This window comes from Crassostrea angulata, chromosome 3 (genome assembly GCF_025612915.1).
Source record: "Crassostrea angulata isolate pt1a10 chromosome 3, ASM2561291v2, whole genome shotgun sequence".
NCBI lineage: Eukaryota > Metazoa > Mollusca > Bivalvia > Ostreida > Ostreidae > Magallana > Magallana angulata.
Genome location: NC_069113.1, coordinates 878,507 through 894,799, shown reverse-complemented (window position 1 = coordinate 894,799; position 16,293 = coordinate 878,507). Strand labels below are relative to the sequence as shown.

General features: G+C 35.9%; 3 protein-coding genes across 3 annotated transcripts; all 3 read right to left on the bottom strand.

The window, feature by feature from the left end:
• Window positions 1-542: 542 nt before the first annotated feature.
• On the bottom strand, window positions 543-3,594 carry LOC128175170 (uncharacterized). The gene has a single exon (XM_052840608.1). It carries the CDS (start codon window positions 3,592-3,594, stop codon window positions 2,251-2,253), a length of 1,344 nt encoding a protein of 447 aa, XP_052696568.1. The 3' UTR covers window positions 543-2,250.
• On the bottom strand, window positions 3,342-5,244 carry LOC128175171 (uncharacterized). Its single transcript, XM_052840609.1, has one exon. It carries the CDS (start codon window positions 4,948-4,950, stop codon window positions 3,865-3,867), a length of 1,086 nt encoding a protein of 361 aa, XP_052696569.1. The 5' UTR covers window positions 4,951-5,244; the 3' UTR covers window positions 3,342-3,864.
• Window positions 5,245-11,718: 6,474 nt separating this feature from the next.
• LOC128177979 (putative uncharacterized protein DDB_G0291812) lies at window positions 11,719-15,383 on the bottom strand. Its single transcript, XM_052844920.1, has 2 exons — window positions 15,237-15,383; window positions 11,719-14,887 (listed from the first exon to the last, which is right to left on the bottom strand). Exons 1-2 carry the CDS (start codon window positions 15,262-15,264, stop codon window positions 12,897-12,899), a joined length of 2,019 nt encoding a protein of 672 aa, XP_052700880.1. The 5' UTR covers window positions 15,265-15,383; the 3' UTR covers window positions 11,719-12,896.
• Between the last annotated feature and the right edge of the window lie 910 nt (window positions 15,384-16,293).

Sequence of the window (16,293 nt, the reverse complement as noted above, 5' to 3'; positions counted from 1 at the left end):
CACATTCAAAGAATGTAAACCTAACATCTACTTAGTTGTCGAGTTGTTTAAGTATATAAAGGCGAGGCAAAGGTTTTGTAGACAGCTTGTAACGGACATATGAAGTGTTTCGTTTTGTTGATGAGGATGTTGATGATAGTAATAAAGTGAAGATAAAAAAATAAAAGAAACAAACAAGAACTTTTATTATATTTTCATGTTAAATACTGAAATTTGATTGGCTTAGACGCAATTGACAATCCGTTCTCTTACTTTCAGCGTTAGCAACACGCTTGGCAACGGACCGACAGAACGCATTGTATCATGCGCGTAAATTATGCGCGTACGGTTCGCCGTTAAATTCACGTCATTTCTATATAAAAGCAGTTTTTTTTTCTAAAATTAAGACATTCAGTATAATAAAATAAATAGAGCCTGTTGATGAGGGTAACAGATGAAATTGACACCCCTCAAAAACAAAATGTCAACCTCCGCTTCGCGTCGGTTGACAATGATTTTCTCGGGGTGTCAATTTCAACTGTTACCCTCCCAAACAGGCACTATTTATATAAAGGCACACAACACGACACTTCTGTATATTCCATATCATTGCATATTACGCGCCACTTCCGCACAGAACACGAGATGTCACTTCATATTGTACAATTATGTATTAACAAAAACATTTCTATTTCAAGATAACTGTCAAGCAACAAAATACCGTATATCCGATAATTTTCGCGATAATCTAATTTTCGCTTTTTTCGCGACCCTTTTTAAATCGCAAATATTGGATAAGGCAGAAAATATATCCTGTGTCGTTTTCTATAAGAAACTTTTTATATCGCAAAAAAATGACTGTCGCAAAATAAATTTTTACAGATTTTTACTATTTTCGCAAATTTTGTGACACGGGAAAAAAACCTGGATATACGGTATGGCGTTACAAAAAAGTGAATTGATCCAACTCAAGATAAATTAATATTCTATCAATCTTTAGGTACAAAGATTCCGAGACAATTGGAAATTAAGAAAACTCTGCAAAAAAGCCCTGTACAATTAAACCCAATTAAGGTTTGATTGCTTTTATTAATTGATTTAAATAAATACTATGCAGATACATATATAAGAATTTAATAAGGTTGACACACATTTTAAATGTAAAAAGTGTTCCAAAATTTTCAATTTAAAAAATTATAAAAAAAGGGATGGCAAGTGAAAAGGAAAAAAATCAATTTCTATATAAGATAATCTAGTGGAATAAATGTTGTAGATTCCTTGACATTGCCAATATCATTTAGGTTAAAACAGATGTTTTTAATGGACCCGAGAAGGACATGGCGATTGGGGTCGTGGTCATCATCATCATTGTTTACATTTTTCATCCGTGTTAAGTCTCTAAAAAGGGTTTTATTCGATTTCAAAGTTATGAACAATATTCTATTTTGACGTCTGAAAAGATGTTTGATCAAAAAGTGAGAGTTCTGTATTTAAAATATGTTTAGACAGAAAGCTGCGTTTTTGCAAAAATACTTGAGACTGAATTTATAAATGTTTATTGTTTATAAGCTACCAAATATTGCCTTATTTCCGGTAATTTTAGCGATGATGTAATTTTCGCTATTTTCGCGATCGCTTAATATTGAATACGCAGAAATCACATCCCGTATTATATTCTATAAGAAACCTTTGAAATCGCAAAAAATGACTGACGCAAATTTAAAATGCATATTTTCCCCATTTTTGCAAATTTTGTGACACGCGGAAGAACGGATATACGGTCAGCCATTTTGTGATGATGTGTAATTCCACCTTAATACCAGTTAACCGTACTTAGAGTTGAAACAGTTTGATATAAATGATAGTGCGTGAATTTTACACGTCCGTTATATTATAATCATTCTGTAAGACCGAAAAGATTTACGACCTTAATTGTCGCAAGTTTTGTTAAACGCAGCCCAGATAGCTGAACCGACATATCACCTGAACCAAACTTGTTTGAGAGCACGTTATTACTAACAAATACATGTTAACACTTCAAAATTACTAATGCCAAAAAGTTACTAATTACTACATTCATGAGCACTGTGTAAGTCTACATTGCCCCACTGAACCTCTCTAAAGTCTCCAGTATCGGGGTATGGCAAATAGAAAAAAAACATTAAAGGTACTACACCATGAACGTAATGCGCCCATGAGGATTTCCTTTCATTAAAACAAGCAATAAACACGTTTACATGTACATGTATACTGAATTCTCAGCTAGTGTATCTAAAATGTAGGCTTTTTTACCCAATATCCGTTTATTGCAATTAAGAATACTGCAACGTTCGCTTCTTCTGCATGTGTATCGGGCAGCGATAAATCATTGCGAAAAACGTCGTCTTCATCATCATCGTCGTCGTCTTCGTAATGATGATTGAGAAGAAAAATAGGTTTAACGACATTGACCATCTTATTTCTTCGTGAATCCGAATATCCTGACGACGGAGCAACAACACAGTCTCCTGACGGTCGAAAGCAATGTGTGACGTCACGGGCGGGAAAAGGAGCGGTCTTGAAGGGAGTGGTTGTCTCTTCTACGTCTGATGGAAATGAGTTAATGAAAATCTCATGTGGACTTGGCGGAGGTTGAAAGCTATTGCTTACTGATCGTCTGCTCATCGCAAAATTGTTTGATGGCGGTTCTGAAGTCGACATATAACGAGAAGTTAAATCTACGGAAGGTGATTTGTCAATATGCAAGTGTAGAAGCTGGGGTTGTGGATGACCATAGTTAAATGAAGGCTGGTGGATGTTCTTAGAGTCTGTTAGAGACCCGTCCTGATACGAAGAATCGCTCGAGCTATTTTTCGTATAAAAGTTCCAAAGCGTGTTACTGACATTGATCGGTTGAGGTGTGGGGGACTGCTTGAATTCGTTTTGTGTTGTTTCTCTCCTGTTGCTTCTATTTCTTTGGTTAAGTGGCGATGATTTGGAGCTATGATTTGCGTTTGGAACTTCTGACGCATCTTGAAAATCTGTTGATGGAATGTTTATATTTGAGTAGTGCGATGATAAACTTGAATAAGTGGCGTAAGAAAAATGCCTCTTGACGTCCGTTTCGTCCTGAGATGATGATGTTCCATTTGATGTTCGCTGTTCACCAATATCTCTGTGTATTGGTGAACGGGCCTTCTGTTCGTTTGATTTTACCGATGACACTGACTCGAAGAATGAGCGAATATTTAGAGATGGCGCGTGCGGGAGGTCATCCGTTTGGTCTGCTGACTGGTTGAAATAGTGGCTTGATGTTTTATTTAGTGGTCGCTCTTCATCAATATTCATTTGTAACGGTGATTTGGTATTGTGTTTGTGTGATTTCACCGATGCATCTCTTCGTGAATCCCAATATCCCGACGACGGAGCAACAACACAGTCTCCTGACGGTCGAAAGTAATGTGTGATGTCACGGACGGGAAAAGGAGCGGTCTTGAAGGATGTAGTTGTCTGTTCTATTTCTGATGGAAATGAGTCTATAGAAATCTCATGAGAATTTGGCGGAGGTTGAAAGCTAATGCTTACTGATCGTCTGCTCATCGCAGAATTGTTTAATGGCGGTTCTGAAGTCGACATATAACGAGAAGTTAAATCTACGGATGGTAATTTGTCAATTTGCAAGTGTAGAAGCTGGGGTTGTGGATGACCATAGTTATATGCAGGCCGGTGGATGTTCTTAGAGTCTGTTACTGACCCGTCCGTATGCGAAGAATCACTCGACCTAGTTATCGAATGAGAGTTCCAAAGCGTGTTACTGACATTGATCGGTTGAGGTGTGGGTGACTGTTTGAATTCGGTTTGTGTTGTTTCTCTCCTGTTGCTTCTATTTCTGTGGTCAATTGACGATCATCTGGAGCTTAGATTTGAGTTTGGAACTTCTGATGCATCATGAATATCTGTTGATGGAATGTTTTTGTTTGAGTTGTGCGATGATAAAGTTAAAAGATTGTTGCATTCAACCTCCACTGCAACTGGCAAGCGATGTTCTAATGATGGCTTTGTATTGAATAAAGCGTTTGATTTTGTTGAGTTTTGGATACTGAAATCCGAATTTGAGCATGACGTTGTTGTTTTAGGTGTATTAGGTTTAGTGGTGTGGGAAAAATGCCTCTTGACGTCCGTTTCGTCCTGAGATGATGATGTTCCATTTGACGATCGCTGTTCACCAATATCTCTGTGTAATGGTGAATGGGTCTTGTGTTTTTGTGATTTCACCGTTGACATTGACTCCCTCAAAGATCGAAGGTTTAGAGATGGCGCGTGTGGGAGGTCATTCATATCGTTTGCTGACTGGTTGGAGTGGAGACTTGTCTTGTCTTCATCTTCACATGGCGCCGAACCTGTAGACTCTGGCCACTGGCTGTTGCGCTCATCGCTGCCGTAAGCAGAATCACTATTTAAGCCCTGTCCAGTGGTTTGGTCTCCCTTTCCGTTCGGTGAAGAGGATTGTTGGCTGTATGATTGGTAGGTGCTATGTGAGTAATAATCCGAATCATCCTGTGAAGGCATTCTAGATCTCTTGTGTTGAGGGTATGACCATGGATAGTGGTACTCCTTAATTTCCGGTAAGTTGGCAATGACGTTCCAGTACAACCAATAGATGTGATTTCTTAGCTCTTCCTTCTCTTTGTTCACTCTGTTTTTAATCGCTGGTTTTAAAAAGGTGTCTTCTGTTTTCTGAGAAATAATGTCATCTTTGTTGTAAAAGTCAACGGACCTCAAGCATTTGATTCTGAGCGGGATTTTTTCTTTCATATGACGCGGGTTATTCACTAAAACGGGGACAATGGTTACGTCTTTGTCATACATGGCTCTTTGAAAGAACGGTTGTCCGGCCAGTGTTCCCCATTCCTCCGTGCAAAACTCTGGGGTCACCACCAAAAACCCTAAAGAAGCCGATACCTCTTTACCGTCGTTGGTTTTAAAATGCATGGAACCATTGTCGACGGGTGTCCACGACTCTTTCGAGAAAATTTCAATTTTTGGTTCAAGTTGGAACAAAATCTTTTGAAAATGGTTCTGAATTTCTATGGCGATGGAATGATTTTTATTGTGTGCAAAGATAACAGCGTCCACGCGACTTGACGGAAATCGTGGGTCCAAAGACTTCCGCCAGACAGACAGACTAACGCTCAATACAACGTCTTTAACTTTCGCTTTTCTTTGAAACCAGTATTCAACATCTTCGTCTGTTATATTGTTTTCGCGTAGAATTCCTTGTATTTGATAATCTAAAAAAAAGAGTTTGAGAAAACGGAAGTGACAATGAGAAGCTAGTTTAATATGTCTATTTTTTCAGCTGTATTGATAAAAGATGTAATTGTTAGATCTAAATTTACGTGGGTTATCGTAATTTCTGTAGACACGGATACGTTTACTGTTAAAAAATACATCCAGTGTTAAAAAAATCTCAATGAAGGTTTCATAAACAGAATGAAAGTACACTCTTGACAACGTAAACATTTTTGTCGTCGGCGTCACGTGACCAGGTTAAAAAGTTAACAAATAATTATCTGTTATGTTAAATGATTGGAGATATCAGAAGAATTGTTGTTTAAATTGGTTTGTAAATTACCGTTTTCATGGCAGGGATTCCCATCCATTTTCTATGGCAGAACTAAAAATAACATTGGAACAAAAATTGCGCAGTGATGGCATATTTTGTACAACCTAAAATTTTGTCAGAATGTTTTTATTTGTTCAATTGATTTCATATATAGGAACATATATTAAATCTTAGACAAATAAATTTATTCTTAAAAAACACGGTACGGGGTAAATGTAGGATATAAAATACCGAGCCGGTACATGGCAACTCGATCACCATTGACATAACTGAATGATTCACTCAGGTTTTTTTAAAATTTAAAATGGTGTACTAGTAAGTTTTGTATTATTAGATGCTTCTTAAGTTTCGTCAGCCATTCCTCTCACTCCCTACCCTCTTTTTTATTTCTTGGAACCAGATTCAAGTAAGAAAATATATGTGTAAGAATTGGTTAAGAATATCATGTCTAAATGAACGGTGTCTACATAGACCTATGTCACGACAGCCGTCGTGTGTCTAATCAGTCGAGCAACAAGAGGAACATCAATAAGTATTTACAATCTTTATCTTTGTATAAAATCATTAAACGTTGAATACCGGAACATCGGTGACTATTGCTGGATCATCACTGGAACATTGCTGGAATCTTGCTGGAACCCTGAATGGAAATTTGTTACTATAAAAACACGCTCAGTTACAAATCATGCTAGTACTGCAGTACGTGATAATGGACCCTGGCTCACTGACCCAGAAATTAGTGTTGATAGTACAAAAGGTCCCCTGATACATATCAAATCCATTTAATAAAGTGGTATGGGGCATCTGTCGATATTATTGTATTGTATTGTTTATTTGTCAACAGCTGTACAGCTCATAGACATATACAATTTATATAAACAATGTAACAATTAATATACTGGTCACTTGAAAAAGGCAAGTTTAAACATGAAGTTTTCTGATCATAAAAGCATTCTTAATATATTTACCTAAATTGCACAAATCCTTTCCATTTTGTGTTGACAATAATAGAATTAATTTAAAGACAGAGGGTTTAATATATTGAAACTTCTTAAGGATTTTTTCTCTTAAGTCACAGTAATAGGGACATTTCAATATAAAATGATATTCATCTTTTATATTTAAAGTACATAGAGGACATAAACGTCTCTGTAATGGAACATTGTTATATCTGCCAGTTTCGACGGTAAGACAATGAGATGATAATCTTAATTAAGGTCTTCCGTTTCCAACGGAAGACCTTATTGTTTTCGTACTGTTTATTATTATTTTTTTTCAAATTTTGTGCACGCGATTTCTCGAAAACTACTCAACCGATCTGAACAATTTTTTCACAGATGATGGGAAATTATCTGAATTTTATATATTTTTGAATTTTTTGTCGTCGTCACTTCCGGTCCGGATTTACGGTCGATTTTGTAATTTTTTACGACCAATTTTGTGCAGAGTTGATCTCAGAAACTATAAGAGATATGACTTTGAAATTTTCAGGATAGGTAGAACATGGTTTGAAGTTGTGCACTATTTAGTTGTTTTGCACCAGTGGCGCTATTCCTTGGAGCTCGCTTAGTCACAAAAATGGGGTACAGATTTCGAATCAAAATTTCCATATGTTTTGATCAGTATCTTTTTATCAGTTGATATTTTGACAAGACATATAGAACAAAAGTAGTAGAGAATCAAAAGTTCTATCCAATAAAATCAAGAAAAAGGGGCTGGCCCCTTTAATTAGGGACCAAAAGACTCGTAAATTCTATTACAAATAACTTGAAAACGATAAATATTTTGTTATGCATTATAAAAATCAAAGTTGTTGATCTCTACAGTATCGGTTTAAAAGAGTCATCATCAGGCCCATGTCTGACGTAATTAGGGTTTTTATTCTTTATCTTCAATTTTTTTTTTGGGGGGGGGGGGTAATTTTGAAATTGTACATGTATCGATATCTCATGGTATCATTTTATCTAAAAAAAAAAAAAATCGGACGGAAGACCTACTCGTTACTCGTAACGAGGTCGTATCTAGTTTACATATAAGTTTCTTATATTGTAAAGGAATTCTTTTTGTTAGATATCCTGCAAGGTACAATGATCAACTAAATATTTATAGATTGTACATTTGGAAGAGGCATTTATGTCAGCTAGTATAGACTGTTTAAAATTATCAACAATACGTTGCTTGGCGGTTGTTAAAATAATTTCTGGCTTTTCAAAAAATTGATTTTCCCATAAGTTCATCACCCCAATACTTGTTAATATGTTCTTAGTTTTCACATCTGTTTTTACCTTAAGTTTCATTGCGTGGACCCTGAGGTCCACGCAGAAAATATATAAGCGAGGTTAAACCGGATGCTATGGGGAAAATTCAGTCTGCGCATGAGCTAGCCTGGTTCCTGTGCGTAATGGGTAGCTCAGGGAACCAGGCTAGCACAGGTTTATTTGAATCGGGATCGGGATTCCATGCCATATGCACATGTAAGTTCTAAGGCGCTGTAATTGTAAAGTTGTCGGTAAACATTACAGAAACAAAGTATTCCTTTTAAAGAAATGATCGGCATGTGATATAAACTGTCAGTATAATGAAATAAGGTAATGTTATGCCGAAACTACAGCATGCATCAAATAGCATTATTTGCAATGTTTTGTGGTTTTCCGAATACACATGTAGCTGAACTTTACTTTTATAGAAGGCGAGGCTAGATCGAGTCCTTCCCGATTAAAATTATATAAGTATTTAAGAATGAATGAATAATTATGTGACTGTATATAATATAATGGTTGTATAAAAGTTTAAATCTCAAGAAAAATGCACCAAAATCACAAAGCTGTCACTGCATAATTAACAAAGTAGTGCGACGCGTAATGTGTGAGCAAATAGTAGAATTCGCCGAATGCCTGATACTATACATGCAATCTTCATTAATATAGATCATAATATTTATTATTTTAGAAGTATGAACTTTTTAAAAATTCTGAGATTAAAAGTCAACTATACATATACAGAGTATCGCATAGCCCCCTAACTCCGTCACTTTCGGGAAACTCCTCGCCGTTTGAAATCAAATGCGATTATGGCGTCATTTTTTGCATGTCAATAATCTTCAATCAAATGTCAACAATTTACAACGGTTAAATTTAAGAATGTGTATAAACATAACAAAATTACACCTTGCACATTTTATGCAACAATAATTGCGTGAAATCAGCTAACATCTTTTCACGGATGCACTAAAATAACGATATTTCTAACACGCGGGCTATTTGATTCCTTACCGTGGTCAGTCATTTTAAGAGAGGTCACGATGAAACATTTCACATGTGATTTATTTTTTATTAAGGTCATTAATACATTTTTTTTAGTCCGCAATATCTTTTGTGCACTACACTTGATGATAACGTCAAATCGCTCATGCCGTAATTTTTTAATTATACAGGGTTACAGATATATACGGTATGTCGGTATTTGGAATATGCTACATTTATTAAAAATGTAATTAATAAATAAAATAATCATTAATATATTCATAGTTGATATGATATATTTCAAATATATAAGGACAGAAATCAAACGGCATCCATACATTCTGAGAGGTCATTGTGATTTTTGTTACAAGGGCCCATTTTTTTTATTCTGGCGATCATTTCACTTTGATGAAATGATATACAATTTAAATTGTATACACCTATTTTACTTATAATAACTTGGCCTAGATACAAGTTGAGTTTAAACTAAATTGTTAACGTGTCTTCATTCCCTGGCGTATCATAGATCATGTGGGTGACGGAGTTAGGTTCATAAGTTATGATAGCACGTGTGATAAACGTCGTATTCAGAGAGCTTATTTGAATGATAATAAAAATATTTTTGCTAATAATTTTCTAAATTATAACGTTTCAGATTATATTTAATGATTGCAGACGATAAAAACTGCAAAAAAATAATTTACAGAGAAACGCGGAATGTTTTCTGCTTATGGTGACGGAGTTTGGGTACTCGGGGATACATAATACAAAGAACATATTTAGTGGTTAAAAGCGGGGGGCTAGAGTCGGTGGAATCTGTGATAATTTTAAGACTTTCACGTTTTCGTTGGAAACACATGCAAATGGTCCACGTATTGCAGTCCTTTTTTAAAGGACAGCAACTTGTTATACATATAAACATAACATGAAATCAAAATGCAATTTTTTGATGATAAAATAATAATTTCCATAAAGTAGACTGCAATGTACAATATAATAGTGCACAACTTCAAACTATAGACTACCTATCCTGAAAATTTCATGGTCATATCCCAGATAGTTTCTGAGATCAACTCTGCACAAAATACGTCGTAAAAATGTACAAAATGTCCGATAAATCGGTACCGGAAGTGACGACAACAAAAAATTCAAAAACATATAAAATTCAGATCACGTCTCACCTTTCGCCGGTTTAGAATTGTCAAGTTTTGCACTATTTGACACAAAAATATGTTTTGATTTTATGGAAAGTTCAGACTTATTTATTTATTATCTAAAATTTAAAAGTCTGTGCTTCCAGAACCCTTCTTCTCCGTGTCCAATCCAATATAAGGATTATTAGTATTGTCACACCTTTCCATTTGTGACCCCTGAGGATAATTTGTTTCCTGTTGGACTCTTTTTGATTTTTTTGTCTTGATGCTCGAATGGTGGTTGTAGAATTCTTGTTTCCTCGGTATCTTGCTTTGAAGGAACATTACAGCGAAAAGAGATATATGCAGTTGACATTTAGGACAGGTTGCCCATTATTTCTTGGGTACGACCCGTAATGTGGCTAATAAACCTGTCAGTGTTGTACCTTTACAAAAGGCACCTAGACTTGAACCTGTACAAAAGGCACCTAGACTTGTACCTGTACAAAAGGCACCTAGACTTGTACCTGTACAAAAGGCACCTAGACTTGTACCTGTACAAAAGGCACCTAGACTTGTACCTGTACAAAAGGCACCTAGACTTGTACCTGTACAAAAGGCACCTAGACTTGTACCTGTACAAAAGGCACCTAGACTTGTACCTGTACAAAAGGTACCTAGACTTGTACCTGTACAAAAGGCGCCTAGACTTGTACCTGTACAAAAGGCACCTAGACTTCTTTCTTTGGATGCCGTTATGGTTATTGTGGACGTTTGTGGATAGGTCGCGACAGGTGTAACCCTACTATAGTCTTTATGGTTTTTGTTTGTTTGTGTGTTATCTCATCCTCATTAATGGCAGATCACTTTGGATGGACTGACTTTGAAGCCTTAAATTCACAGATGAGATTTCGACATCTTTCTCAAAGATTTCGTCAGGAGTACAGATTCTTCATCGGGTAGTTTATCATTTGGGAAAACTTTTAAAGTGGGGAAAGGAAGGGTGGTAGCTAGACGGTCTGAGGTGCAGAATAGAGATTCGATCGGTTTAGTATGGAGACTGAACTTTATATCGCCATCTTCCTGATATATATAATTATATTTTCTGTAAATTGTTTTTTATAAATGTAAATTCGAGATGCAACGCAATTTCTTTGATGTTAGGTACAAAAGATAACTACCGCAAAAATAAAATAAACCCAGGACCTCTTTATAATGAGCGGGGACCCCAAGACTGGTTCATCCAAAGATGCTTGTAGTACCAAGCTATTATTGTCTTTTTCCTGTTTGTATTTCAAACATATCCTTGTCTGTTTTTTTTGGTTGTTGTTATTTCACTAGTTGCAGATTGCTTTGTATGGGCTGAATTAAAAGTGTTTTTTTGTAGAGTAACCAATCTTCTTGTATATTATTGTGAAGAAAATATGTAATAAACAAGAAGCTACAAACACGTATCATTTTTATAGTTGCCGGCTATAGAAACAACGTTTTATTAAATGACGTTGCAACATTTTAGTTTGGGGTAAAATGATTAATACATTTTTAAAATGACACACAACACGCCTTTTTTAATCATTAACGAAAAACATTTTTTTCAGCACCTGGCGTTGCAAAAAAAGCATATTGTTCCAATTACAATCAGTTAATCAGTTAATATTCTATCAGTCTATAGGTACAAAGGTATCTGAGGTACAAACCTAAATATAATCACTTTTAAAATGAAGAAAGCAAAATACCCAATACAATAGAACGCATGCAGTTCATGTTTGTTTGATTTTATTTATCAATCAATACTATTGGTCCAAGATTTGAAGTTGACACAAAGGACTATATATAATATAATTCTAATATGTGTTTCTAAATTTTCCATTTAAAAATATAGAAAATAGTGTAAGTAATAGGAAAAAATCAATCTTTATAAAAGATGACCTATTAGAATGAATACTGAAGTTTCCTTGAATTCCGATATAATCTCAATATTTCACGAAAAAGATGTTTTAACGGACCCGAGAAGGACATGGCGATTGGGGTTGTGGTCATCATCATCATTATTATCTACATTTTTATCCATGTTTAGTCCGGATATTCACTTTGAAAGTAACAATATATCATGCTTGTAACAGAAATTGACAAAGAAATACAATTGGACACATGCTAAAACTTATCCCAATGGAGACGACATAGAGATAATTCACAAAAATTGGCTTTGGGGAAAACTCGTACTCTTTAGACTTCAAACAATATTCATTTTTTTCTGAAGAGAAAATTGATCAAAAAGTGAGAGTTCTGTGTTTGAAAATGTTTTAGATGGATAACTGCGTTTTGCAAAATTATTTTTAAAGACTTTAATGTTCGTTGTTCAGAATTACTAAATATTTTAACTTCATACCAGTAAATCGTACTTAAAATTGAAAAAGTTTAATATAAATGATTGTGCTTAAGTTTTACACGTCCATTATCATTCCTTAAGACCGAAAAGATTTACGGTCGCAAGTTTTGTAAAAACGGAGCCCAGATAGCTGAACCGACATATCACATCAACCACACATAAATTGTTTGAGAGCACGTAATTAAGTTACTAGCAAGTACATGTTAACACTTCAAAATTACTAATGCCAAAAAGTGAACAATTCCACGCATTCACAAAAGTTTGTTAACATCAGCTCATATATTTACAATAATTTTTTGAGTTTCTTTTACTACATCCATGAGCACTGTATACATGTAAGTCTACACTGCCCCACTGAACCTCTCCAAAGTCTCCAGTATCGGGGTACGGCTAATAGAATAAAACACCGTGTACGTAATGCCCGTGAAGCTTTCATTTCATTAATCCAATCGTTAAACCACGTGCCATATTAAAACTTGAGCTACTCATCTAAAGTGTAAGCTTTTTTTTTTTAATTTTAATTCAAAATCCATGTTTTGCACGTTATCTTACTGCTTAACGAACGTTTCTTCAGCATGTGCATCAGGCGGTGAAAAATCATTGCGAATAACGTCGTCTTCATCATCATCGTCGTCCTCGTCTTCATGATGATGATTGAGAGAGGAAAAAGGTTTAACGACATTGACCATCTTCTCTCTTTGTGAATCCCAATATCCTGACGAAGGAGCAGAGACGAAGCAATGTGTGACGTCACGGGCGGATAAAGGAGCGGTCTTGGCAGATGCGAGGTTACTAGTACTTGTCTCTTCTACGTCTGATGGAAATGAGTTAATGAAAATCTCATGTGGACTTGGAGGAGGGTGAAAGCTATTGCTTACTGATCGTCTGCTCATCGCAGAATGGTTTGATGGCGGTTCTGAAGTCGACATATCACCTGAAGTTAAATCTACGGATGGTAATTTGTCAATTTGCACTTGTAGAGGCTGGGGTTGTGGATGACCATGGTTAAATGCAGGCCGATGGATGTTCGAACTAGTTATCGAATGAGAGTTCCAAAGCGTGTTACTGACATTGATCGGTTGAGGTGTTGGGGACTGCTTGAATTCGTTTTGTGTTGTTTCTCTCCTGTTGCTTCTATTTCTTTGGTCAATTGACGATGACCTGGAGCTTAGATTTGAGTTTGGAACTTCTGATGCATCTTGAATATCTGTTGATGGAATGTTTATGCTTGAGTTGTGCGATGATAAAGTTAAAAGATTGTTGCATTCAACCTCCACAGCAACTGGCAAGCGATGTTCTGATGCTGTCTTTGTATTGAATAAAGCGTTTGATTTTGTTGAGTTTTGGATACTGAAATCCGAATTTGAGCATGACGATGTTGTTTTAGGTGTATTAGGTTTAGTGGTGTGGGAAAATTGTCTCTTGACGTCCGTTTCGTCCTGAGATGATGATGTTCCATTTGACGATCGCTGTTCACCAATATCTCTGTATAATGGTGAATGGGTCCTGTGTTTGTGTGATTTCACCGTTGACATTGACTCGCTCAAAGAGCGAAGATTTAGAGATGGCGCGTGTGGGAGGTCATTCATATCGTCTGCTGACTGGTTGGAATGGAGACTTGTCTTGTCTTCATCTTCACATGGCGCCGAACCTGTGGACTCTGCCCACTGGCTGTTGCGCTCATCGCTGCCGTAAGCAGAATCGCTATTGAAGCCCTGTCCAGTGGTTTGGTCTCCCTTTCCGTTCGGTGAAGAGGATTGTTGGCTGTATGATTGGTAGGTGCTATGTGAGTAATAATCCGAATCATCCTGTGAAGGCATTCTAGATCTCTTGTGTTGAGGGTATGACCATGGATAGTGGTATTCCTTAATTTCCGGTAACTTAGCAATGACTTTCCAGTACAACCAATAGATCTGATTTCTTAGCTCTTCCTTCTCTTTGTTCACTCTGCTTTTAATCGCTGGCTTTAAAAAGGTGTCTACTGTTTTCTGAGAAATAATGTCATCTTTGTTGTAAAAGTCAACGGACCTCAAGCATTTTATTCCGAGCGGGATTCTTTCTTTCATATGACGTGGGTTATTCACTAAAACGGGGACAATGGTTACGTCTTTGTCATACATGGCCCTTTGAAAGAACGGTTGTCCGGACAGTGTTCCCCATTCCTCTGTGCAAAACTCTGGGGTCACCACCAAAAACCCTAAAGAAGCCGACACCTCTTTACCGTCGTTGGTTTTAAAATGCATGGAACCATTGTCGACGGGTGTCCACGACTCTTTCGAGAAAATTTCAATTTTTGGTTCAAGTTGGAACAAAATCTTTTTAAAATGGTTCTGAATTTCTATGGCGATGGAATGATTTTTATTGTGTGCAAAGATAAAAGCGTCCACGCTTGACGGAAAACGTTGGTCCAAAGACTTCCGCCAGACAGTCAGACTAACGCTCAATACAACGTCTTTAATTTTCGCTTTTCTTTGAAACCAGTTTTCAACATCTTCGTCTGTTATATTGTTTTTGCGAAGAATTCCTTGTATTCGATAATCTAAAAAAAAAGAGTTTGATAAAACGGAAGTCACAACGAGAAGCTAGTTTAATATGTCTAATTTTCAGCTATATTGATAATAGATGTAAATATTAGATGTAAATTTTTATGGGTTATCGTAATTTATGTACATATGGATACGTTTACTTTTAAAAAATACATCCAGTGTTAAAAAATATCAATGAGGGTTTCATAAACAGAATGAAAGTACACTCTTGACAACGAAAACATTCTTGTCGTTGATGTCACGTTTAACAGACCAGGTTAAAAAGTAAACAAATAATTATCTGTTATGTTAAATGATTGGAGATATCAGAAGAATTGTTGGTTAAATTTGTTTGTAAATTACCATTTTCATTGCAGGGATTCCCGTCCATTTCCTTTTGTCTAAACTATAAATAACTTCAGAACCGAAAGTGCGTTAATATGGCATATTTTGTACAACCTAAAATTTTGTCAGAATGTTTTTATTTGTTCAATTAATTTCATATATAGGAACACATATCATACCTTGGACAAATAACTTTATAATATAAATACGTAGTAAATAAGGGGACAGGGTAAAAGTAGGAAATTGAACACCGAGCCGGTGTCGATTGTTCATTTGAAAAACATCAGAATGATCGCTGAATCATTACTTTGTCACGCAATTTAATTTTTCAGTAAATGATGTATGTTTAATATAATCAGATGCGGCACAAGTCTCGTTATCCTGTCCTCTCACCCTGGCCCTTTACCGGCCCTTTTTTCAATTCATAGAACCAGGGTCAAGTCCGGTATATGAAAAAGAATTGGTTAAGAATATCATGTCTAAATGAACTGTTTCTACATAGGCCTAAAACAATTACCGGGTATAGATTAATCATAATGATTCATATAATATTCTATAAATTCATCATAAACGCACGGCGTTAAATTGTAGCAAAATCTAGTCGATATAGCTCATAACATTTTTTTAGCATTGTGACTTTGCATATAAACTGTACATGTAGTTCATTGTGATTTATTATGGTATCATTGTGGTTCATATTCTGGTTCAGTTTCATGCAGTTCATGGTAAACATACTTCCGATAAATTAGAGGGATATCATTCCATTCATGAATTTTGAATTTAAAACTGTTAATTGAATGGAATATTGATATGTTGATTTTATGAAAGACAGCTAATATGAAGGAACAATAGTTCTTATTTTATTTTCTTGCAAATGAAGTGTTTAAGAATAATCTAATAATTTATGATTTCCGGTTAAATACTGCGGCGAGTCGGGATTTTCTGGAATTCTATAATTACCAATTTCTCGATAAGTTTTGTTACCCCAGTCAATCTGTCACCAACAATTGTCCAATCCATCCACATAAACCATTGGCGGATTTAGAAGGGGAGGGAGGGTCCCCCTTTTGTGATC

Coding starts and splice junctions, on each gene's coding strand:
- LOC128175170 (XM_052840608.1), bottom strand. CDS start 3,594: ATGTCGACTTCAGAACCGCCATTAAACAATTCTGCGATGAGCAGACGA.
- LOC128175171 (XM_052840609.1), bottom strand. CDS start 4,950: ATGCATTTTAAAACCAACGACGGTAAAGAGGTATCGGCTTCTTTAGGG.
- LOC128177979 (XM_052844920.1), bottom strand. CDS start 15,264: ATGGACGGGAATCCCTGCAATGAAAATG. Junction 14,888..15,236: donor GAATCCCTGCAATGAAAATG/GTAATTTACAAA, acceptor CTTTTTTTTTAG/ATTATCGAATACAAGGAATT.